At 39.2% G+C, this 26014-nt stretch overlaps 1 protein-coding gene across 2 annotated transcripts in view; it reads left to right on the forward strand.

Moving 5' to 3' along the window:
- LOC131239956 (ATP-dependent DNA helicase Q-like 5) overlaps positions 1-26014 on the forward strand; it is a 69576-nt gene that overhangs the window by 42394 nt on the left and 1168 nt on the right. The window contains exons 12-18 of one of the 2 annotated variants that reach the window (XM_058237919.1): positions 130-259; positions 7648-7746; positions 8137-8192; positions 8272-8374; positions 24464-24592; positions 25269-25447; positions 25604-25628. In XM_058237919.1, coding sequence (XP_058093902.1) covers positions 130-259; positions 7648-7746; positions 8137-8192; positions 8272-8374; positions 24464-24592; positions 25269-25447; positions 25604-25628 — 721 coding nt within the window. Of the gene's footprint in view, positions 1-129; positions 260-7647; positions 7747-8136; positions 8193-8271; positions 8375-13586; positions 13658-24463; positions 24595-25268; positions 25448-25603; positions 25629-26014 lie in introns of those variants that run through there. The other variant, XM_058237920.1, reaches the window with a different exon arrangement.

The following is a 26014-nucleotide window of genomic DNA, read 5'->3' on the forward strand; positions in this document are numbered from 1 at the left end:
CCCCCCATACATACATACATACATACATACATATATACATATATATATGTATGTATGTATATGTATATGTATATGTATATTGTATGGGTGCTCTGAGATAAGGAATTTACACAAAAAATATGTTTGCAGTGATGGTGTGGATGAATATGCAGTAAATAAATTCCTTTTTCAAGTTTTCAAGAATGACATGGTGTTATCTGGGAATGTTTGCTCCTTAGTTAAAGAATCTGCATCTCAAAAATTTGATATGAAAGAAGAGGTACTTTCTTTATACTTGTGTTACGACGTCAATGTTTCTTATTTCTCTGGTCCTTTTCTTTTGATTCACAATCTAGGCTCTCGGGCTAGTTCTGCACTGCCCAAGCTTTTGTTCTTGACTGAGTGTTTTGAAACATAAAAGTTTGGCTCGTATCATATATGATATCTGTTGTCGGTAAAGATGATTCATGTAAAATATCTGAGGTTATTTATCTGTTTAGAAAAGTTCTCTACAGATATCCTTTGATGCACAATTTGCTGGCATCTCAACATGATGAGGTTCTATTTTGAAGCATATGCAATTGCAGTTTGGTATTACTGATGCAATTTTTCATTGACAACTTGCCAGCATCTTTGCTTAGTGTAGTGATATTGTGGTCCATACATGAAAATGATAGTCAAAACCATCATATTGCATCAATTAATAAGAATCATTAAGAATTAACACTTTGCCATTAATAAATGTTTTAACACCAAAATTAGAGGTTGAAAGAAACAAAAACAGCTTAAAAACTTAATTTTAGCAGGTTACACTAATAGGTGTGGGTTTTACCAAAGAATAGTAGGATGCACCATTGAATACATGTAAAAACAGAAATGAATGACAAATTCATGTTTCCCAAATTTTTATTTTTATCTTTTAAATTCTTTTTGCGTTTTTTGGTAAGAAAATTCATGCTGATATAGGTCCATATCATATCGATTTTGGGTTTGTACATCCTACATCCTTGGATACTAATATTTGAAATCATGCTTTATAGCCTTCCTCCAAACCTCCAATTGAGGGCCTGTTTGGTAAAACTTATTTTCACCTCTTATCATTGAAATGGGCTATTTTCAATGACTTTCCCGATTCAGATTATTCGGTAAATCCAAAAAGTTAAGTGCTTATTAAGATTTCATTGAAAAAATAGAACCTTTTTTTCTTTTTTCTTTTTTTAAAGATTCCCTCATCTGACTTAACACTTAACATGGAATGTGGTAAGTGTTTTTGGATTTTTTATTTTATTTTTATTTTTTTGAAAATGATGAGTTTGTCGTTTTTCTAACTTTCGTGCAAGCTTTTATAGGGTAAAGGCCATTTTTAGGTGGCAAAGCTTTTGGGCCCCATATAATATATGTGTTATATCCATACCATCCATCCATTTTGCGAGATCATTATAGGGCATGAGCCAAAAAATGAGGCAGACCTAAAGCTCAAGTGGACCACACCATAGAAAGTTGTGGAGATAATGATGCCCACTGTTGAAACCTTCCTAGGGCCCATTGTGATGTTTATTTGTCATTAAATCTATTTATAAGGTCGCACAGACCTGGTGAAGGGAAAACACAAATATTGGCTTGATCAAAACTTCTGTGGCCCCCAAGAAGTGGTAGGCCTTCAATCTCCACTATTTTATGTGGTGTGGTCCACTTGAGCTTTGAATTTGTCTCATTTTCAATTTCATGCCCTAAAATGACCTGACAAAATGGATGGATGGATGGTGTGGGTATAACACGTACATCGTGGTGGGGCTTCAAGGACTTTGCCATGTCAACACGATACCTACCTAGGTGCCATGTTGTACGACACACGATCTGAGTAAAAACAGTCTGGATGAGCTATTACCAGATATCACGTTGTGGGTGTTTCCCTGTGGGGCTCACCTTGATGTACGTGCAATATATCTAAGTCGTCCATCAGTTTTTCCAGATCATCCTAGGGCATGGTCCCAAAAATGAAGCAGATCCAAATCTCAGGTGGACCATACCATAAGAAATAGTGGTGATTGAATGCCCACCATTAAAAAATTCTTGAGGGCTATAAAAGTTTTGGATCAAGCTGATATTTGTGTTTTCCCTTCACCCAGGTCTTTGTGACCTAATCAATAGGTTGGATGGCAAATAAACATTCCAGAGGGCCCTAAGAATTTTTTAATGGTGGGTGTTCAATCACCACTATTTCCTGTGGTGGGGTTTACCGGAGATTTTGATCTGCCTCATTTTTTTGCTCATGCCCTAATATTAGCTCACAAAATAGATGGATGTAGTGGATAAACACATACATCATGGTGGGGTCCATACAGCTTTTCCTGTACCGAGAAGTACCAGGTGAGTACCGATGGGATCACTATCGAATTTGAGTCCGCGTAGAACACAATGTTTTGAAACCATGTTGATGTGACAAAGTTTTGTGGGCCCCACCATGATATGTGTTGTATTCATGTTGTCCATCCATTTTTTTCAGATAATTTTAGGGCATGGCCCAAAAAATGAAGCAAATCCAAAGCTCAAGTGGACCACACCACAAAACAGTGGGGGATCCAACACTCGCCATCGAAAACTCCCTAGGGCCATAACAGTTTTGAATCAAGCTGATACTTGTGTTTTCCCTTCATCCAAGTCTTTGTGACCTCATGAATAGGTTGGATGGCAAATAAACATCATGGTGGGCCTTAGGAAGGTTTCAACGGTGGGTGCCATTGTGGTGTGGTCCACTTGAGATTTGGATCTGCTTTACTTTTAGGCCCATGCCCTAAAATGAGCTAGAAAAACGGATGGATGATGTGGATATACAACACAAACATCAAGGTGGGTCCCATAGTCATGGTCGCAACCACCTGCTGGAAGCCTGGAACTAGTTCATGGAAGACTATTTTTATAGTTTGTCACAATGTTTAAAATGGTGGTGACTCATCTATCATGCACGTTGCATTGTGTAGATGTATTCCTGTCCAAACAGTCCAAGCTGTGGGTCCCGTTGTAAATAGATCATAGTCTCAAAATCAAGGTCATCTAGAGATCTACCAATTCGATGATTGTCAAATGGATGGTTAAAACTAAATTGGTTAGAATATAATATCGATGTGTTAATCGGATGGATTAAAATCATCCAATCAGTATGATCTTTGAATTATTTCTCCATTTAAAATGGAGTCTATCAATGGTGTGGCCCGTCTTACCAATGTGATTTGACCACATAGAACTAAAGGCCACATGTATAAAAACGGAAAATCTGAACATACAATGTATATCCTTGGGACGAGTATCATCTACTTGCCTCCTTGCACAATTAATTCATATTAATCCATGTGGCAAATATAGAAGATCTAGACCATTCATCTACTTGGCTTTATTTGGTGAGGAAAGTATTGAAATTTTATTAGATTGCGCAAAGGTGTGCAAATTTGGAGGCATGACAATAACATGTTTTGTCTCATGCTCTACCAAGATAGAAATTGGGATAGTAGGGGCAAATATGACAAATTTTCAATTTTCAGACATTTGTAGCTTATGTTAACCAAACTCTTTTTTTTTTTTTTTTTGGGTGAAAAAAGTTCTTATTTTCAGATATAAGGACTTTTTCTTTTCAAATAAATTACCAAACAGATTTTTTAGTACTTATAAGTACTAAAATTCAACACTTAAATTAATGGGATTTCCCATATAACTGCCTAACTTTTAGGCTATTCCTGGATAAACGCATGCTTTCAAAATATTTAAAGCAAAACGCCTAAGTTTTGCAAATACGGAGAAAAAGCCACCTCCTTGACCTGGACTAACGCTAAGAGAAAGCAATGTGATGTTAGCTTGTCTAAATGACGGATTTAGCCCTGCGCCCTTTATTATTATTATTTTTAAATGGTTATAGCCCATTGCAAGGGGTAGACGTGCGTATGATTCTACGGGGCCCACCTTTATCTATATGTGTGTGATCGACTCCGTTCATCCATTTTGCAATCTCATTTCAAGCCATGAGCCCAAAAATTGGCTAGATTTGAAGTGCAGGTGGACCCACCACATAAATGCTTGTGATGGAATTCCTGCCATTAAAAACATGTTGGGGCCATGGAAGTTCGGTTCAAGCTGATTCTGCGATTTTCCTATGTTTATGTCCGTGTGGCCTTATCAACAGGTTGGATGGCCCTAATAAACATCAGGGTGGGCCCTAGGAATTTCTCGACGATGGGTGTAAAAACATGAGAGGTAGATTGTGCACTGGTAGGTGTAAAAGCATGGAATGCGGATTGCCGGGCGTGGCTATGGTGGATGTGGGGATGCACCGAGTTGGGTGGAATCCTTGATTGTGTGGCACACCTTGATGTATGTGCTTAATATCCATGTCATTTAGCCATTTTAAAAACTCAGCATGATCCCAAAAAATGAAGCAGATCCAAATCTCAGGTGGACCATAGTATAGGGAAAAGTGGTAATCAACCATTAAAAACTTCTTGCGGGCCACAAGTTTTGGATCAAGCTGATATTTGTTTGGTCTCTTCATCTAGGTCTTTGTGGCCTTATTCACAGGTTGGATGAAAAATAAACATTCTGGTGGCCCTATGGAGTTTTTAATGGCGGGGATTCAATAACGATTGTTTCTTGTGGTGTGATCCGCATAAGATTTTGATATGCTTCATCTTTGGTTTCATGCCCTAAAACGAGCTTTCAAAATGGATGGACGGTGTGGATATAAGGAACATGCAGCACAATGGCCCAAGGATCCACCGATGGCACCCAAGATTGCCTACTGACAGACACAGATTTCCCACTAAAGCCTTTTGCAGCCCACCTTGATTTTTTAAATTTTTTTTGAGAAATCCACCTCGTCCATCCGTTTTTTCCATATCATTCTAGGACATGGGACCAAAAGTGAGGTGGATCCAAAACTCAAGTGGGCAACACGAGAGGAAATACTGGGGAAATAAATGCCTACTATTGAAATCTCCTTAGGCTTCACCTTGATGTTTATATGACATCCCAACCATATATAAGGCCACTCCCACTGGGATGAGCTGAAAACACCAAAAACCTTAGCTTGATACAAAACTTGTGGCCATACTAATGTTTCAACGGTGGTCACTCAATCCCTATTGTTTTCTTTCGTGTGGCCCACTTGAGTTTTGGATCCGCCTCATTTTTAGTGGCATGTCCTAAAATGGTCTTAAAAAATGGATGGAGAGGGTGGATTTCTCACAAACATCAAGGTGGGCCTCACCTAGCTTCCCAATGGATGAACTTCTTGCCAAAAGGCTTTCCAAGAAATCCACGTCCCTACTGACACTGCCAGTAGTGACGTAGCTACTGGACGGTGCTCTGTGTGCCCCTCCATGGTGTATATTTTTATCCACGCCGTCCAACCATTTTTCAAGATTGTTTTAGGGCATGAGCCCAAAAATGAGGGAGATCAAAGTCTCTAGCGGACCACACCACAGGAAATCAATGGTGAATAAACTCCTACCATTAAAAACTTCCTAGGCCCACTGTAATTTTTATTTGCCATTCAACCCCTTGATTAGGTAACAAAGACCTGGATGAAGTGAAAACACAAATATCAGCTTGATCCAAAACTTTTGTGGCCCCCAAGAATATTTTAATGGTGGGCATTCAATGATCATAGTTTCCTATGGTGTGGTCCACCAGAGATTTTTTATCCATCTCATTTTTGGGCTCATGTCCTAAAATAAGCTGGAAAAATGTATGGACGACATAGATTAAACACATACATCATGCCAGGGCACATAGAGCAACATTCAGTAACGACTGTCAATCCCTGTCCAAAAACATGCTGGGGCATAGAAGTTCGGGTCAAGTTTATATTGTGTCTTCCCTTTGTCCAGGTCTCTCTGGCCTTATCAACAGGCCGGATGGCCCTGATGAACATCAGGGTGGGCCGTAGGAAGTTTTCACTGATGGGTGTCAATATCCTCACTTTCATTTGATTCGGCCATTGCATGAGCCATTAGGGTTTTAGCCGTGGTAGGCTAAAACGGGTTTGGAAGGAATAGAGGGAACAAGAGAGGAAAGAGATGCAGAACAGGAGAGGGGAAGATTCATCGGCTTGTTGATGTTTTAACCTAATGAGAGGGAACGAGGAGATGGTTTAATCGAATGAGAGAGAAAGAAGGTAACTTTGTCATTTTAAAAATGCAGTTCCTAAACCGTATATAACTGTAATGGTATATGACGGCAAGAGGCTGGATGTCTAACGGTGCAAACCTTAAGCGGTTTACTTTAAATATTTTGAAAGCCTGCGTTTATTCGGGAATAGCCTAAACGGTAGGCGGTTATATGGGAAAATCTCTAAATTAATTTTCAGACCTTATTTTTCAGTTTATCAAATGGCACCTCAGTGTTTGCCTCCTCCCTAGTCCCGTCGATTGACATCATGCCATCCACAAGCAACCTACACCAAGAAACCTCATCCTAGAACGTAGCAGTTAATTTATATATAACAACTATAGAAGGGTAAAGTATGAATACGGACCCTTAGTGAAGAGTCTCTGCTACTGGCCATTAATCAGTCTTACCACAAGCATTCTCATTCTTGTAATGGCACCCTCATACATGTCTTTAAATATGTCACTATATTCTCTCCGGTCCCCTTACTCCATTCCTCGTCATCGCCCACCACATAACCTCCCTAGATTCTCTCTCTCTCTCTCTCTCTCTCTCTCTCTCTCTCTTTAGTTTTTTAATTTTTTAATGTCATACTGCTTTCTCTAGATCTATAAATGCCATGTGTTGATTCTTCATCTCCTCTCTATACTTTTGCATCCGTTGTTTCAGTAGAAAATTGCTTCATTTATTGATCTACCTAGCATGAGCTTTGAGGTGAAAACTAATTTTTTGGTGTCTGCATTTCATGTTATAGTCCTTATTCCACCACTCTCAGCTAGAGGTTCACAAGTTCGATCCCTTGATTGTTGGTGCAAGTTTGTGCATCTCCTTTGTAAATTCAAAATTTTCGGAAAAAAATAACCCATTGAAGTTATTTCTGTTGTACTTGAGAAGGACACCTACTTGCAAATATCCCAGTACATTTAAAATGCACTGTCTCCATGAAGCTGCTTTCAAATGCTTAACATGATTAAATGATTAAGTACAGCCAGTTGACATTTTGTGGTGTCTTCTCAATTAGCTATCAGTAGTTGGCGTGTCTGATTACCAGAGAAAATGTTAAGAAGATTGGATTACAGCGACGTGTAACTTGATAATCTGCTGGTAGAAGGTAGCTTGGGAATAGAATCAACTCATAATAGTGCCAAATGATGATCTTATAGATTGATTCATGTTGATTTATGAATCTGTATGTTTAGAGAACTTCAGTAACTTGGAGACCATGGGGAATCGTGCTTTTGAGTCTCCCTCTAAATAACTGAAAAGTTCTCATTCAAGCTGTAGAACTTCGCTTACATGCTTCTTGCAATAATCATCATCACCTTATAGGTGCAAAATTTATATAATTATACTGCGTTATTGTTCAAGTTAAATTGTTTAGCGAGAACATATTTCACATTTTTGATGAAAATGAAACTTATTTCACATATTTCACGTTTTTCTGCGTTATTCTTGTCACTCATTGTGAGATTACTTGTACATTTAATTGAGATGGTATATTGCTGGAACTAGGTCATGCTCACAATTCTAACATACATGGAATTGGGTGAAGTGCAATACCTACGGCTACTTCCACAACTAAATGTGACTTGCTCTTTGAATTTTCACAAGGTGGGAAGATAAATATATCTTGATGTTTGTCATATTTATAACTATTCATGAATTCCATTAACATGTGTCGGTAGGTTCTGGGGCTTAACCAGATCATCTATCTGAGCTTTGGGAATCATGTGATGTTGATCTCGTTGCCATTTGCCACGTGAGGACATAGCCATAGATCTCAATGCAATCAAACAATGGGGTGCCAATCATGCTAATATTGGGACAAGTAGTGATCCGGATTTTTCTGGCTTGGGGCTCCAAAGTGTACCGATGCATTAAATTTCCAATCATTTGGAAATTGTTACAGAATAATAATCACTGCAAGTTTTATAATGGGCAATTGGATATAAATTCACTCTTTTCAATGTACTAAGATTCTTCAAATTTTCATCATTGCAGACGTCTCCGGAATTGCTATCTAGCAAGGATATTGTGGTGGCAACCATTTTGAAAAAGTACTTTTTATTTGCTAATCATTCAAATATTTTGGGTTACGGAACAGTTGATATCTTACATTTTGGTTACAATGTTCAGGTCCGAAACTAAGCAAGGTCATTGTGTTTTTGACATTCCCACTATAGCAAATGGTGTTGGGATCACAACAACAGAATTATTAAATCAGTTGCACAAACTGAAGGTATGGATAGTTCAAATGGTAATCTTATGACAGCCATAGTTAGAAGTTAGTAGCTGCTGCAAGTTCTTGCTTGGTATAAATGGCATTTTTGTATTTGGTCCAAAATGACAAAATTAAGCCTGCCTAAGGATATGGTGGTTCACATGCTAATCTTTTGACAATTGAACTAAATCAATCGCAAAACCTGAGTGGATAGTTAACACACTAATATTATTAGTGCAATCATTAGAAGTTAATTTCTGTTGTCATGTTCGTAATGCTTATCAGTAGCATTTTGCAGAATGGATGGTTCACATGCTAATCTTAGTTTGAAGTCGCACTCTGCAATCAAGTTCTTGATTCTTCTCATCTTATCAAATAGCTTTTTGTGACTCTTGTAGAACCAGGAAAAAATTAATCTTACAGTATGATGGATGAAAAGGCCCAATCCAGCCTCCTCTAGATATACTTCAGTCATAAATGTTTATTTCAAGCAGTCAAGGTCTATGTCATGTATATGTAATCAGAAACATGAATTTTTAGAATCCTCAGTTGTTGCTTGCCATCTGCGTTGCAACCCATCTTTGTATCTTTTTTCATGGTTCTTGGTGATTCCTTCAAAGTTTTGCAAAGTTTCTCTTAGTATTATCTATGATCTTAAATACTCTGTAGGAACTTTTTTATTGCTACCATTATGCAAAGTTGTGGAGTCTTTCTTTCTTTCTTTCTTTCTTTCTTCTTCTATGGCAATTCGTCAACACAAGGAGCACACATATTTTCACTTGATATCACATAAGATCATCATCTCATGTCATGTTACTGTTTCCAACAAAAGTGAACTTCTTTTATTCAGTCACATTATGAGATTCAGTTTGTTGGAAGGTAATACAGAACGTTGTGGAGAATTGAACCTTGACGTAGAAATACTGACAACTGACAATGGAATATCCAAGGTTCAAAAAATCAGTATCACATTGGACAATACCGTCCATATTGATCGGTTCCAATGCTCGATAAGGGGTGAAACGGGCTTAGTGAACATATCAGCTAATATAGGCTGTATCAATATCAACACACCTGGCCTGTATTGGTTGCAGGCTGGGACAGAAAAGCTTCCCCTTTCAGATTTGTTTTTTTTTTGTCACATTTTCTCATTTTATGCATTCTCTTCTTTCCAAGTGTAGAGGGAACCTAAAAATAAAAACCCATTTTCCACTAGATCTAGGCCTATTTTGGAGATCAAAACATAAGATTTGAGAGATTCGATGGCCAACCGTCCACCCCACCCCCTTTTTCTTCTTCCCTTTGTTGTATTTCAGCACAATAGGCCCTATGCCACTACATCATGCTCGATTTGTGTTCCATTAAGTCATATTTGGTTGATTATCCCAATTTTTCATGTTTTAACCATCTTTTCCTGATTTGACTGATTATTTATTTATTTTTTCAAATAACACTTTTAAACAGAAAAAAATGAATGATGCATGAATAAGTTGTTTGTTGTCTAGATCTACAAGTTGAACCAAAACATTAGTTGTTCTAGGCTTCTTTTTGCATTTTTCGGCCATTTTTAAGTTGAACAATGACCTGATTACCATCCATCTAATTCTTTTTCCCCTTTATTTCTTAAAATTTCTTTGGATAAATGGGTGTTTTAACCATTTTGAGCCTAGCCAGTTTTGAGATGAATACTAACCTTTACTATTAATTTCATTCTTCCCTTTTTCTTTTTTTCTTTTTTAAAATTTCTTTGGGGAAATGGGTGTTTTAACTATTTTGAACCTAGATTTGTGCATGTATGAGATCAATCCCATGACTTCTGCAAAAAAATAAAAAATTCTACCTTTAATGTTTTCGCTTTTTTATTTTTTTAAATGACTGTTTGATTAAATGAATACACACCTCATATCGATTTTGAGCCTTGCTAGTGCGCCCTCTGCAACCAATATTTAGAGCCTTAGGAATACCTATCCAGTTTGAAGAACATGCTTCGAGGAAGAACCACATGAGTGGAGTATGGATGTTTTCTATAATAGAATAGCCATCAATCATTTGATGTGTATACAAATGTCATCATCATTGTTGTCTTTGTTGCCATCATCATCATCATCATAGCCTTGTCCCAGTTATAGGTGTAGACAAATGAATTGGACTATATGCGGTGGAACATGAGAGATTGCACTAACACGAAACCTTTGCCCTAGTTTTGAGACCTTTCAAAAGTGTTTCTGAATGCAGGTGGGTTTATGAGGTATGTTCCTTTACACCTTAGCCCAAAAATTCTCATTCAGAAACTTTTAAGGACTCCTCACACATTTTAAAGGTCCTTTTTAAGTGATGGATTGATCTCTAATGAGTAAACTACTATCACGACACAAAAGGTAAGGGGCTCCATTTTTTAAAGTTGTTGGCACAAGTTGGGTTTTCCAAAGGTTGCAGATTTATGGGAAGGTTTGTTGGTTGATTGAACCCTTTGAAGTAGATGGGATGTGCTATGGAAAATGCTTCCTTTCGCCAATTTGTGTGGTATTGGAAGGGAGATAAGGTCTTTAGAGATGAATGCCTTTCTTTCGAAACTTATGCAATGCATTGGGCTTTTAATTAGAGAGTTGTGGGGCACTGATACGAAGGATTTGAATTGCAATTGGAGGGTTCTTCAAGGTGGAAATCTTAAAGCAAGAGTGTTAGAGAAATGAAAGGAACTCTTGAATGGAGCACAACTTAATTTTCATGGGAAATTGGTTGACCATTCTGGTCATGCCAGTAGAGGAATGTTAGTCAGGAATGAGAAAGACAAGGTGATGAGGACATCACTTCACGTACACCTTTGCGTACGTATAGAGGAGGTGGGCCACACCAATTTCCCTGTGGCAAGGCTACTACCCGCGATCGTGTTGAAGACCCCATGTGCATGCGCGAGCAATCTGGAAGACCCCACGCTGGGAAGATGCACATGGTTTGCTATATGGAGTGATCTAGACTGTTGGATTAGAGGGACGTGATGATGGGGCCGTTGGATCGCATAGATCACATGATCGGGCCATTGATCGTCGATTGATCACATCAGTTTTTTAGATTTTATCATCTTTTAGGATTTAGTTTTGATTATTTTATGTTTAGACACCTTTATGAGTGATTTAGTAGATTCTCTTTACACTAGGGCCATTTTTATTAAAATTTCATAAGACGGTGTTTTTTGTAATTAGTGAAACTTGTTGGAGCTATAAAAAGAGGGTGGGCATGTGACTCTTTCCGTCATTAGGTTTTGTGAAAAAAGAAGAAGAAGAAAGAGGCTTTTGCTCTTTTCTTCTTCTTCTTCCATCTTCATGAGATTTGAAGATACTTCCATGTGATTTGGAAGGGAGATTGGTGTAAGGCTAATCTTAATCAACGGAGGTGCGGGGTCTCCATCTATCCCCACAACATCACCCTTTCATTATCCATCAATGTATTATTTTCTTCAAAGTTCTTCAATTCTCCCATCTCATATCTTCATCTTCTTCTAAACCTCACCTTCCCATACCCATTAGCAATCCAAACCCTAAAAGACCTAAACCCATCCAACATAGCCAGATGTGTGACTGTACTGCCACACCTTGACCCTTTTGGTTTCCCATCACCCTTAAATTAAAACCCTCTTATCTTTTCCCCAAAATCCCTAACTTACCTTCATCCAAAACCTTAATTCCCTTTTACAAATACATAAATCCATCAATCCCCTTAACCAATTCACCCAATTTATTCCTAGATTTCTCAATCCCTTTTAACCCTAATTTCACCCCAGGGTGTATTGGGTCTTCTACATAAAAAAAGAGGCTTTACCCAATTCTAATTGGATGTCCCTACATCTATTAGATCCTAGTTTCATTTATTTAATGATCTTGTGCTATGATGTTGGTAACCTAGGCTAGGATTATGCATGATGTTGTTATGGTTTACTTGGTATCAGTGATGATAATGGTAAGTTTTATGTTCTTTTGTTAATTACCTTAATTTTGCTACTTGATATCACATAATATTTGGTTCATGCATCGGTCTTGCATCACAAGGTCTTATAGCTTATTTTGGTTCCACAAACTGTAGGGTTCAAATGAAATTGAAACAAGAGAACTTTTGGAGGTTTATGGTTCTTTTAGTTGCTGACCCAATTAATCGGGATAAGGCTTAGACGATGATGACAATGGTTCTTTTAACTCTATTTTGGGCCCTCTTAATGTTGAATGCACACTGAGTTTTCTTCATTCGTGATAAAATTCCTCTTTGTAGGATCTGTAAATGCCAATTTTTTCAACTCAATCTATTGTGAAATTGATTTTAAGAAAGCCTTCATTTTCTAAGAGAAGTCTTGTTTCAGAATTGTCTTTGAAGTCCTCTTTTTGTTAAAATGATGACATAAAAATACATCATGTAAACTTCAAATTGTGACATAGTTTCTCACTAGTTTGACTTGTATAACACTTCCATTGAAGTAAATTGACTTGAATTAAATTGTTTTGATCTACATTAGTGTTCGTGACTTTTGAGTATGGTTGCATATCCAAATTTTGATCGGTCGAGTTTTCCATATGAGATTCAAACCACCCACCTTAGCTTTATTTCTTTTCAACAAGGGTGTGGCCCTACATAAAGAAAAGCCATAGACTAAATTGTAGCACTTCATTTCTATTAGATCTCAACCAAGGTATTTAAAATTGGTTATGTAACGGCCGTTACGTAACGGTTACAGTCATAACCGTCACGCGTTACATGGTCGAAACGGCCGTTACGTAACGGTTACAGTCATAACCGTCACGCGTTACATGGTCGAAACGGCCGTAACGGCCGTTACAGAAAAACAGGCCGTAACAGTCCTGTAACAGTTTTTTCAGAAAATAAAAAACGGCCATAATGGCCGATACGGGGGCCATAACGGCCCTTACAGCCCGTATCATTACGGTAACGGTTGTGGCGCCGTTTTGGAACACCTTGATCTCAACCCCAGTTTAACTCTAAGCAAAAGCCCAATGAGTCCTTTTCTATATTCAACAATTGCATAAAAACTCTTAGCTGATGGTTCCTTCATTCATGTGGTTGGAAAAATGCCCATCATTCATAGTGAAAAAATTTCCCCACCAAAAACCTTCTCGTGTGTGAAGTGAAAGTCAACTTCAATATGCTTGGTTTTCTCATTATAAATTAGATTATTTGCAATATGAGAGGTTGCTTGATTATCACAAAATAATTGCATTTGCAGGTTTACTATAAAATCCATCTCCTTTAACCACTTCATTAACTTCACAAGCTTGCATGTGGTGTGAGGCCAAGGTATTCCAAAACAATTACGTAATGTTTTTAATGGCTATTATGTTATGGTAATGGTGGTAACTGTTAAAAAATTGCTCCGTAACAGCTCCATAACGGTTCGTTACGGGTTTGAAATAGGTTTTTATTTGAAGAAAAAGCCGTAACAGCCATTGCGACCTGTATCCTAATGGTAACAGCTACGACCACTGTAACCGTTACAGAATACCTTTTATGAGTGACAACTCTCTACTTTGTTTCAGCACTTGATCAGCCTACAATACTCTATTTCTTATTTTTCATGTAATGAAATTTCCTCCCACAAATATCCAATATCTGGTTATGAACATCATATCAATCAGTTAACCTGCCCAATCCTTATCAGAATACTCAACACGAAGACGATTATGCTTTTTATATAAGATTCTTGGGCACGGTGCTCCTTTAAGATATCATGGAATCCAAATTGCTGCATTTATATGAGGGATCCTAGGAGAAGCCATAAACTTACTAATAAGCCTCACAACAATGATATATCTGACCTGGTAATGTTGAGGTAAACGAGTTTCCCAATCAGTTTTCAACTACACCCTCTTAATCACTAACCAATTTATTATTTGAATCCATTGGTGTATCAGCTGACTAGTAAGCAAATGAAAGGCATTTCCTTTGAGATGGATTAATTGCCTTCCTTTGATCTTGCAACTTCTATTTTAACAACATACCAAAGATGACCCAAATCTTCATAAAAAAGCAGTGTTGAAGATATTGCTTAAGATCTTCAATCCCTCTACTATCACTTCTTGTAACCACATTATCATCCCCATATACAACTAACACAATCAAACCAAAGGCACCTCTCTTTATGAGGATTGAATGATCAACATGACTCTGTAAGAACCTGTAGGTCAATATGACCTTATTGAATTTGTCAAACCATGTACGCGGTAACTGCTTCAACCCATAAATCGCCTTTCTTAGTCTACACACCTTATCTAACTCCCCTCTAGTAACAAACCTAGTGGCTGCTCCCTTTAGACCTTTGTCAAATCTCCACAAAGAAAGGCGTTTTTAACATCAAGCTGGAACATTTGTCAACCATGATTAACTACAATGGAAATAATTATGTGAATGGAGTTAAGCTTGGTAACTGGTTGTATAGTTGATGCTAAAAGTTGTATATCCCTTTGCAACTAAGCGAGCTTTCAATCTTTTCACAGTATGGCCATGCTGAAATTTAATGTTGCATACTCGCTAGCATTCCACTGCATGCTTGCAGGCTAGAAGATTGGTTAGCTACTAGATGCTGTTACGTTGGTGTGCAACCATCTCTTTCTCCATAGCCTGCTTCCACCTCTTACAAGACAAGGCTTCTTATATGAATTGAGAACAAAATGAGATGAGGAAAATTTACGAAAACAGGAGGAAAGACAATGAAAGGCAAAAATTTGGGATGTTCAATTCTTATACATGTATGTCTATCTTTCCTAAGAGCGATTGGAAGATCAGAAGAATCACGAGGTACATGGGAAGGAATTGGATCTTTAGATTCATAAGTTGTGGTGAATGGCATGTCACGGCTGGCTACACTCTCTCCTTTTTCATCATGAGTAGGCTCAGCTGCAGGAATGGGTTGACCACTGGAAGAAGATGACTGTGTAGTGTCTACTTCAACATGTATAGGTACTAGGAAATATGATGAGACGATGAAACTTCCATTTCAATAGACTTACCTTCATTTAGAAGAATGGAGTTTAAAGAAGGTAACATCAACACAAACAGTCTTTGAAGATAAGGATTATGATGTCTGTAACCCATTTGGGTTTTGGAATACCCAAGAAACATGCATTTAACTGCTCTAGGATGTAATTATCAAACTCTAACCAATAGGCGCACACACCAGAAAATTGTAGAGTGAGAACAGTGGAACACTAGGAGCCTGCTAAGATAATAGAAGGCATTCTATCGACCAGGTAACATGCTGTTAGAATTGCATCACTACAAAAACTTTTTTAGACATTTGAATCAACAATGCATGTGTCACCTTAAATAGATGACAATTTCTGTTTGACGATGTCATTTGTTGTGTAGTGTGAGCGAGCATTTTTAAAAATGCAAAGTATCATTTTCAAATAAATACATGCTAAAAGAATGAAATATATGCTCCTTAGCATTATTCAAATGAACCGCAAATAATATGGAGTTAAACTGTTTATGCAATTCCATATGAAATAATTAAAAATAGATAACAATTCAGACCAATCTTTCATTAATAAACCTAAGTCATTCTTGAAAGATCATCAACAAAGTAATAAAATACTTGTATCTTAACACAGTAGGGGCTCAATAGGTCCCCAAACATTTGAATGGTCTAAAGTAAATTTAACTAGACAATGCTTTTCCACTTTTGATGGAAAGAGACTCTACGGTGCTTACTCAATTCTCGCACTTCACTATTTAACATTGACACCAACAACAATGAAGGAATGATACATTTTAGAATCTTTAGGGATGGGTGACCAAGATGACAATGCCATTGGTAAGGTATTGTTCTGCCTTCTGCGTTGTTGCTTCAATTGATTCAAGCTCAAGATAAGAAAGTGCATTGTGTTCATCTCTCCTTCACTATTCTTTTTCATCCTTAGATCCTGAAAGACACAATAGGAAGGATAGAAGGTCATAAAACAATTAAGGGATTTTGTGACTTTACTAACTGACATAAGGATAAAAGGAAATTTAGGTATGTAGAGAATAAATGGCAATGAAAATGAGGGCTTGGGTGGAACAATACTCATTCCGCATACTTTGGACTGGATATCACCTGCTAAAGTAACCAATGAACTTGACACCAATGTAACAATAGAGAAAAAGACACTTAGCTCATTTGTCATATGGTAAGATGTCTTGGAAACAATGACCCACAGAGCGAAGTACTTGGAAAGTAAACAAGTTGTACCTGAGTTCACGTATGTAGCCATGAAAGTGGAAGTATCACCGAAGATGGGCTGATCCTTAAACAACTTGAGCAATCATCCTTGGTAAGCATGACCTTATCTCTAAATGTACATGGATGTTGAGGTGTATGAGTGGAGCCAACTAAATGGGACCCCTTGTTCTTTTAGAATAAGATACTTGATTTGCCTCTTCTAACTTCTCATCGATGTCCTAACATTTATCAACATTGTAATTTGTAAGCCCATGGTGAGGAAACTTCGTAGGCCCATGACCTCCGCTGAACCATGTTGCCACCACAATCACCACCCCCTTTTTTAGTTTGAATTCGGCGTCGACAACCTCTATAGTACCCCGATTCCGGCACCTAGCACCCACATGTCAAGTTCCGAAAGTGGGATCCCACAAGGAAGATTTTTAAGATGATTTTTTTTTTTGAACGAGCATAACCACAAGTACATCAAAATATTGGCAGCACATATCCACTATATAAAACTTTTGAGTACACTGTTGGAAAGGAAATACATGGTATGACAAAAATCAAAAGATTAGGCACACACTCCAGCCTCACCACTGTTGCGCTCTACCGCCTCGTGAAACATAAGCTAATATCCATGAGCTTTGAAACGAAGCCAAGTAGAGTGCGTGTGTGCATGCGCAATTATCAGAGTAAGCGAAAATAAGGGAGGGCTATACTGCCGAATCCATGAATGTTATCAACCATACCAAGGCTATGCAATGCAAAGGCCTATAGGGCCAAGTGTCATATGTGTCAAATGCAACGTGAACATTCCAATCCTCATCTAATCCACATATCAAAATGGTTCCCAACTGGAACATCACCAGGGTCTCGTACACCGGCACCGATCCGCAACGCGCGATCATGCAAGCATAAGAGACCTCACTACTCGCCTCGTTAGTGGTATGCCAATGCCCACCCGACTTGCTAGTAGCGGACCCATTTCCAAGCTAGTCAGACTTAGTCTCAATCGCCACCACACACTTCGAGCAGATGTGGCCATACTCTATTCCAACCGACCACGACATAGTGGGAGACACGACGTACTAGTATTCGGCACATGGGTGCTTATTGATCCTCTCGGTCTAGCATTGGAGCATTCTACTGGTACCATAGGGGTTTAGAGATTTTCATCTAAGGACATCTTTAACATCTAGTAAAAGTAACCAATTTTTGGTTTCCATACTCATATGGTGTCCACACTCGAGATCTTCTACCATAGCCCCTAATTGAGTGGCCTAATGATGTTTTTAGTGAAAATAAATGGGGCATTTAGTGGGTTCCACGATCAATCACAGTTGGCACTATATGGGGCTTCAATGTAGGCCCTACAAATGCTCCAAAGGCTAGGCCAAATGCGGCCACCCATGGCTACACAAATCATGGCCCAAATGTGGGCTCAAACAAGGAATCCTATGGGCCCTAAGGGAAGGCCTCAATGACCCTCAATCGAGTGGTCCTTTTCTTATATAGAAATCATTTTCCCTAATTACAATATATCCTTTAATTACAGTATCCCCTAATTACAGCATAATATCTCCTAATTGCAGCAGCATCTATATCTCCTAATTATAGCATCTATATCTCCTAATTACAGCATCTATATCCCCTAATTACAGCATAATATCACCTAATTACAACATCTATATCCCCCAATTACAGCAACATCTATATCCCCTAATTACAGCATAATATCACCTAATTACAGCATCCATATCCCCTAATTACAACGCATCTATATCCCCTAATTCAGGAAAGATATTTATAGATCTGTTTCTTAAATAACTGTACAATTTATTTATGGTAAGTATGTTGTCTATCCTATTAACACATGTGGCATGGACCATTTAAGACTTGAATTTGCCCCATAATTGGGCTCGTGCACTAAAAAGATCTAGCAAAACGGGTGCATGGTGAAGATGTAACACACACATCAAGGGGGGGACCTTAGCGGGCCCCAACTGATGCCCTAAAGGGGCTCGCACGCTAGACAGTTTGGGCAATGCCCGAGCTATGCCTTCACTTTACCAATTCGAGTCATACATAATTACGACTTCAGAAACCAATTCCACAAACCCCTTTTCCTCTAGCCACATTAACTCGAATCTAAAAGGAGAAGGGCCCCACGAGTCTATCTGAGAGTCAAGAAAAATAGGACAATGATCCGACACTGGTCTAGGCACCGAAAACTGATGGACGTTCGGATACAACTCACACCACCTCGTGTCAACCAAAAAGCGATCAATCCTAGACATCACCGGATCCTCCTGATTATTGGACCAAGTGAATAAAAGAAGCCAGTTCCTTAGTCTCTTCCCTTTCTTCTAACTTAGGAATGAGTGTGCGATTCCGGTCTTCTTTCCGGTTCAATCGACGACTGGCAACAACTTAACATTGGCTCTGGCTTCTGCGCTCTATCAGCGCGGGCGATCTGTGAATCCCGCCTATCTGAATCTATTGTAGATCTGGATAGAGTCTCGCTCAGTAAAGAGAGTTGTAGATTCGTTAGATCATGATAGAGTCCCCGTCACGAGCAAGCAACGGCTAGCTTCAAAGCCGTTGCGCTTTTCAAAGGCCCCCTTTAGGGCCCAGGCCCCTGACTCCATAGCCCTAACTAAAGTGAAAGTGACTCCATAGCCTTATAATAAAGAAGGGGGGGCCTTCCCGCTTGTGAATAATCCAAGGACTCACTAGGGATGGCCTGGATGGAACATATACAACATGGTGGGGTCCACAATGGGCCCACGAATAGTTTGGATAGAAAATAAACATTTTAGTGGCCTTAGGAAGTTTTGAATGGTAGGCGTTCAATCATCACTATTTCCCTTAGCGTGGTCCACTTGAGATTGGGCCCCAGTCCCTAAAATGATCAATCAAAATGGTTGGATAGTGTGGATACAAGGCATAGATCAAGGCAAGACTCATAGAGGGGCCCCATAGCATGGGATAACATGCTGGACAACAACGTTGTCCAGTAGTGTAATCCACTTGAGATTTGATTCTGTTGCATTTTTGGTAGGCCCACAAGGCTCGTAGCCCACTCCCATCATCAAATGGATGGACGGCTTTGGGAGGCTCATTTACCACATGGTGGGGGTCCACAATGGGCCCCACCTCGCCTAGGGTTGCGAACAAAAAAAGTCATGGGCCCAGCCCCCTAGTGGAATCCGCTTGAACCTTGGATCTGCCTCATTTTTTGTAGGCACGCCAGGGCTCCTGGCCCGTTCCTATAGCTAGATCTAGTGGGCCATTGGTATAAAACACGTACATCATGGTGGGACTCCACATTGGCCCCACTTGCCTAGGTTGGGTGGTAAATAAAATTCATGGTGGGCCCACAAAGTTTTCAATCGTGGACGTTACATCCCCATTGGCTCCTGAAGTGCTATCGAACTAAGATTTGAATCTAGCCCACTAAATGGGCTGGCAAGATAGATGGTCGGGATGGATGTCATACACACGTCTTGTGGGCCCCACCAATCAGTGGGCCCACACCCTAAATAAGTTGGAAAAACAGGGACAATGTGGATAAAATAGATACATCACGCTGGACCTAGGCTTGGACCTACCTGGGTCCAGGAAGGTTTTAACAATGGGCATTCCCCACTATTTCCAAAGGTGGGGCCCACAGAAGTTTTGGATCAAGCTAATATATATGTAAACCCCTCATCCAGGTCCTACGTGATCTAATCAACAGGTTGCTTGGAAAATAAACATCGCGGTGGGGCCACACAACATTTCAACACTGTCTTGACAACATGCTTGTGCATGCTGTCTCAACAGCGTGGTCCACCTTGGGTGGACCCCATGGAAATTAGAGAGATAGAGGGGGAAAGAGAGAGAAATGAGAAGGGGGGAGATGTCGCAAGTGGGCCCCCGCCACTATGGGGCCCATGTACATTACATCACATACATCAAGGTGGGCCACATGCTGGTGGGTCCACTATCAAACAAGATGAAATGGAGGGACAACATGAATATTGCACATACATCAAGATGGGTCCCACACCAGTGGGCCCACTATCAAACAAGAAGACAAAAAGATGGGTTGATTGATCTGTTGCACTTACCGGAGCTTTTGACATCCTAGGGGCCTCAATCAACAGTCCGGATCGCCTCTATCCCACTTCCAAGCCTCACAAACTCTCTCTCAATCTCTCTTCTTTTCTCTCAAACACTCCCTCTCTCTATCAATCTCTCTTTTTCTCCTAATTTTCCTCTCTCTCTCTCTCTCTCTCTCTCTCTCTCTCTCTCTCTCTCTCTCTCATTTCCTTCTCTAACTTAGCTAGCAATTGGGATGGCTTCATACGTATGGGGCTTATGGGTCTTGTAGCATGAGGTGGGATAAAGAGGGAAGGGAGGAAAGAGTGAGGGCTAGAATGGGGAGGGGAAAAGAGAGAAGGGAGAGGGAGGGGTAGCATGGGAGAGGGTATGAAGAGAGATGGGTGAGGGGATGGAAGGGATGGGTTGTTTTGACTTTTGGGATGTGAAGGAATGGGTATTAGGGGTGTTTTGGGGAGAGTAGGGGTCCGGCTAATGGTTGTTGAGATGAGGATCCATAGGTGCATTTGTGGATTTGGCACGCAATATACCCGTCTCTTTTAACAAATCACAAACATATTTCCTCTGACACATTTATCCCAACTTTATATGTCACCACTTATATATTAAAAAAAAAAAGAGAGTAAGCTAAGGTCTTTAATTTGGAATTGGAAGTGAAGGTATGACTTTAGTTGATCAATCCCACCAAGTCATCACCTGTAATTACAATGTCATCCACTTATACAACAAGCATAACATGACTCGATGTGGTATGGCGAGAGAAAACTGAGTGATCTACTGATTTTCAAACCATACGATATTACCACATTGCTAAATTTCTCAAACCAGGTTCTGGACAACTGTTTTAGCCTATAGATAAATTTGTTTAATCTACATACTTTAGAGGACTCCCACTAAGCAACATATCCAATAGGTCGCTCCATATACACCTCTTTTTGCAAATTCTCATGAAGAAATGCGTTCTTCACGTCAAGACGAAAGAATGGCTAATCACAATTGGCGGCTACAGAAATAACAAGTCAAACAAAATTAAGTTTAGCCACTGGGGAAAAAGTATCCAGATAATCAACTCCATAGACTTGGGTGTATCCCTTGGCTACTAATTTGGCTTTCTAATGCTCAATGGAACCATTAAGCAAGAATTTAACTTATAAACTCACCTACACTAAACCAGTGTCTTACTGGATGGACGATCATTTAACTCTCATGTATTATTGGAATACATGCATTCATCTCCTCATCCATAGCCCCTTTCTAGTTTTAATCCAATAATGCATCCTTAACTGACTTATGAATAGAGATAGAAGATAAGGTAAGGACAAACTGTTGGTAGTTGGAGGAAACAAAAATTGAAATAGAAAGTATAGGAGCGTTTACCTTTACGGACAACAATAGGCAGATCATCAACAGCCTCAGTAGACACGAGATGCTGGAACCTCAATTGGAGCATGAGACAAGGTGTAGTGTGAGAAGAAACAATCTTCAATACGTGGTCTTTTCTCCTTTTCCTGTAATAGGTCTGTATGAAATCTTTCTAAGGTGGTGTCGCCTCAGTAACAAAATCTGTTGGGAATACAATAGGTAACGTAACTTCCAGAGATGTGACTTTTGCAGCATGCTCGGTTTTAACATAAAATGGGACATTCTCAAATAAAGTTATAACATCTGTCATAAAATGTCTTTTAAGTGAAGAACAATAGCATTTATGTCCTTTCTATGTATAGGAATACCCTCCAAAATTGTGTTTAACAGAATGTGGAGCAAGTCTATCTTCCTCAGGTCTAAATAGGTGAACAAAACAGGTACAATCGAAGACCTTCATAGTGATAAAAAAAAGATTGGATTATCAAGAAACAATAATGAGAAGGGTGTTTTCCCATCCAAAACAAAAGAAGACATTTGATTCATCAAACAACATGCATGAGCCAAAGAATGAGGCAGATCCAAAGTTCAAGTGAACCCCACCACATAAAACAGCGGGGATTGAATGCCTACCATTAAAATTTTCTTGGGGGCCACAGAATTTTCAATCAAGCTGATATTTGTGTTTTCCTTTCGTCCATATCCGTGTGAGCTTATGAACATGTTGGATCTCAAATAAACATCATGGTGGGCCCTAGGAAGGTTTTAACAGTGGGCATCATTGTCCCCCTGTTTTCTGTGGTGGGGTCCACTTGAGCTTTGGATCAGTCTCATTCTTTGGCTCATGCCCTAAAAAGATGCCTCCAAATGGATGGATGGTGTGGATATAACACATACTTCATGGTGGGGCCCACAATCAAGGTCCCACTTGCATCTCTGGTCTTATGTGTCATAGGTGTAGATTGGGTACTTCCCAACTCCGTCAGAAGTGGGAGCTGATTATGTGAGACCCTGGATCCACCGAGGTGCATGAGACCCATGGTGCCCACCTTGATGTATGTGACTGCATCCACGCTGTCCGTCTGTATTGAAAACTCATTTTATGGCATGATCCAAAAAATGAAGCAGATCCAAATCTCAGATGGAACATAGTACACGAAACAGTAGTAATTGACCATTAAAAACTTCTTGTGGGCCACAAAAGCTTTGGATCAAGATGATATTTGTGTGGTCCACCTAAGATTTGGGCATGCTTCATTTGTGGGATCATGCCCTAAAATTAGCTTTGAAAATGGTTGGAAGGTGGCCCAAAAAATGAAGCATATCCAAAGCTCAAGTGGACCACACCATAGGAAACAGTGTGAATTGAACGGCTACCGTTGAAAAATTCTTAAGGGCCACCGATGTTTTGGATCAAGCTGACATTTGTGTTTTCTCTTACGGCATGTATGTATTGCATATCTACGCCGTCCATTTGTTTTTACAGATTATTTTAAGACATGGTCCCAAAAATGAAGCAGATACAAGTTTCAAGTGAACCACACTACAAGAAACAGTGGTCTACCAGTGAGGTTTATTTGCATGCTGCCTTATATGCAGAGTCCCAAACAGTGGTGCACCAATGAGGTTTCAAGTGGACCACACTACAAGAAACATGGTCCCAAATGCTGAAAAAAGTGGCGATTAAACACCTTCCCATTGAAAATTTCCTGGGACCCACCATGGTGTCTATTTGACATCCAGCCGTTGATCAGGTCCACTGGATGTGGACACAGGGCCCACTCGTGAGGTGGATTTGGAGTTCAAGTGGCCCCCACTACAGCAGGACATTTGGAATGGACTTTGGAAATGGACACTATTACGTTATTCTGGTTGAATTTGGATGAACCTGTGAATTTAACATTTTCAGTTTACTAAGAAATAAGTAAATGATATTTCCTAGTGTGCGTGGTGAAGAAGTAGGTTGAGTATCAATTACATTTCTTTCAACATCTTGAAAGTAATGTACTTGCAATTTGGAGCTCAGACCTGCAATATGAATGCTAAGGGAACTACACTTTGGTCATCTTCACTTTACTGTGGTAACATTCAAATCGATAATGCATGAAAATGCATCCTTACTTTCACCAGTATCATATTTGGAACTAGTATTGTGCCTCTTCTTATTGTTGCCCATCTCATATATGAGAGGAAGATATTCAAGTTCTCTTGAGCCAAATGTTTCATGCCATTATGTGCATTCATGTACCTTTATGAGTGTCCTAATGGGAGAAATTGGATAAATTGACCATATGATACATATAGCATGCTATATTGCTCCACGGAATATATCATATCTTACAATGTATTTGAAAAATGATGTGTCATGCTACATTGTGTTTTTTTTTATTAATGTATATGAACTGACAAATATTTTCACTTTTCCTTTTGTGAAGTCCATGGGAGAAATAACTTATGATATGAAGGACCCAGCCTTTTGTTATATGATCATGAAGAATCCAGAAGATCTATGTTCTCTTGCAACACAACTCACGAGATGGTTATCTGAGGTTGAAAGTTGTAAGGTGGAAAATTTTGATGTTATTATTTTTCTGTCAGCGAAAAGTATAATTTACCAAATGTAGAAAAAGGTTATATCCAAAGTTGTGATATGCTTTGTGGTGTTTATTTAAGCACTGCTATTGGTTTGTCAGGGTTTGCTAATCCCATACATCCATATAAGGTGGTCTGTTTGCTACCACATGTTCCAACATGGCAAAGATGTACAAGATCCAATCCATCCATCAGGTTGGCTAAAAGTCAGGCTGGTCCACTTTTGCATGGACCTAGAAATAAATGGATACTTAGGAGAACTCGTTGAAGTTTTGTCAGCTATCCATTTGTTTCATATTGTAACCCACCTGATCAGTCCACCCTGATTTTGGGCAAGGGCATCATGCGGCAATACCCACTTGATGGAAAACTTGGATCTCGCATAGGCATGCCACACACTTTCTGACATGTAGATGGCCTGCACGAGCATGGGCTTAGCAGTCCTTTTTGGTCTTCTCATTGTACCCAAATCGCCGTATGCATCTTACATTGCCTATGTAAGCACAGCACAAACAATGTTATTTGAATGGTATTCTATCAGTGTTGATTAGTTGCCAATAGTACCAACACTTTTTGAGTTTATTTTAATCTTTGAAAAATGTCCAACTAATCTTTTCAAATTACATTGTTTTTTCCTTTTCTGAATAGGTATGGAAATTGGATGCAATGTTTAAAGCTGCAATGTTTGCTGCAAAAGTCTGCAGTAAAGTTGATGGATGTTCAGATACTATGCATACATCGTGTTTGCATAGAAAGATTTTTGATTATTTTAGTAGAGATCATGATGTCGGCCACAATGACTTATCAAATAAGATGGGAGTAAGCAGGTTGGGGCTATTCTTTTACCCTTAATTTATGAGTAGATGCATTAGAAAGGAAAAATAGAATTAAACTAGTTGCCTTATTATTTGGAGTCTTCGAATGCTATCCACAACCGATGTTTTCTTTTATTGTACTGACACAATGACCATTTGCATTTGCAGCCTGTTTCTTCGGGCAGATATAAAGGTGCGCTATTACTTCAGTGTTTATGGATTTTGTTTGGATTTCAAACGAGGGTGAAAAATTGGTTTACCATATTGGTGACCGCTGAAATCGATGTGTATCAACTGATACATACATGTGGCCCATCTCCACCGGGGGGATTTCGACACTGGAACATAGGGTAATGCTGACGTCATGCTGATTGTGGACACAACATGGTGCTTTTGTGGAATCCAAACCCTGAATAAGTTGAGGCCCACGATGAAGATTGGACACCCCAAAATATTTGGGAAACAATGAAAAAATTGGGTGTGGATTTCAAATAAAACAATTGTAGGCCTTGGCCTTGCACAACTAACATGAACCACCTACTTAGGGGTTGACTTGGTATGAACTGCTTTGATTCATTC

Source organism: Magnolia sinica, chromosome 3 (assembly GCF_029962835.1).
Source record: "Magnolia sinica isolate HGM2019 chromosome 3, MsV1, whole genome shotgun sequence".
NCBI classification, from domain to species: Eukaryota; Viridiplantae; Streptophyta; class Magnoliopsida; order Magnoliales; family Magnoliaceae; genus Magnolia; species Magnolia sinica.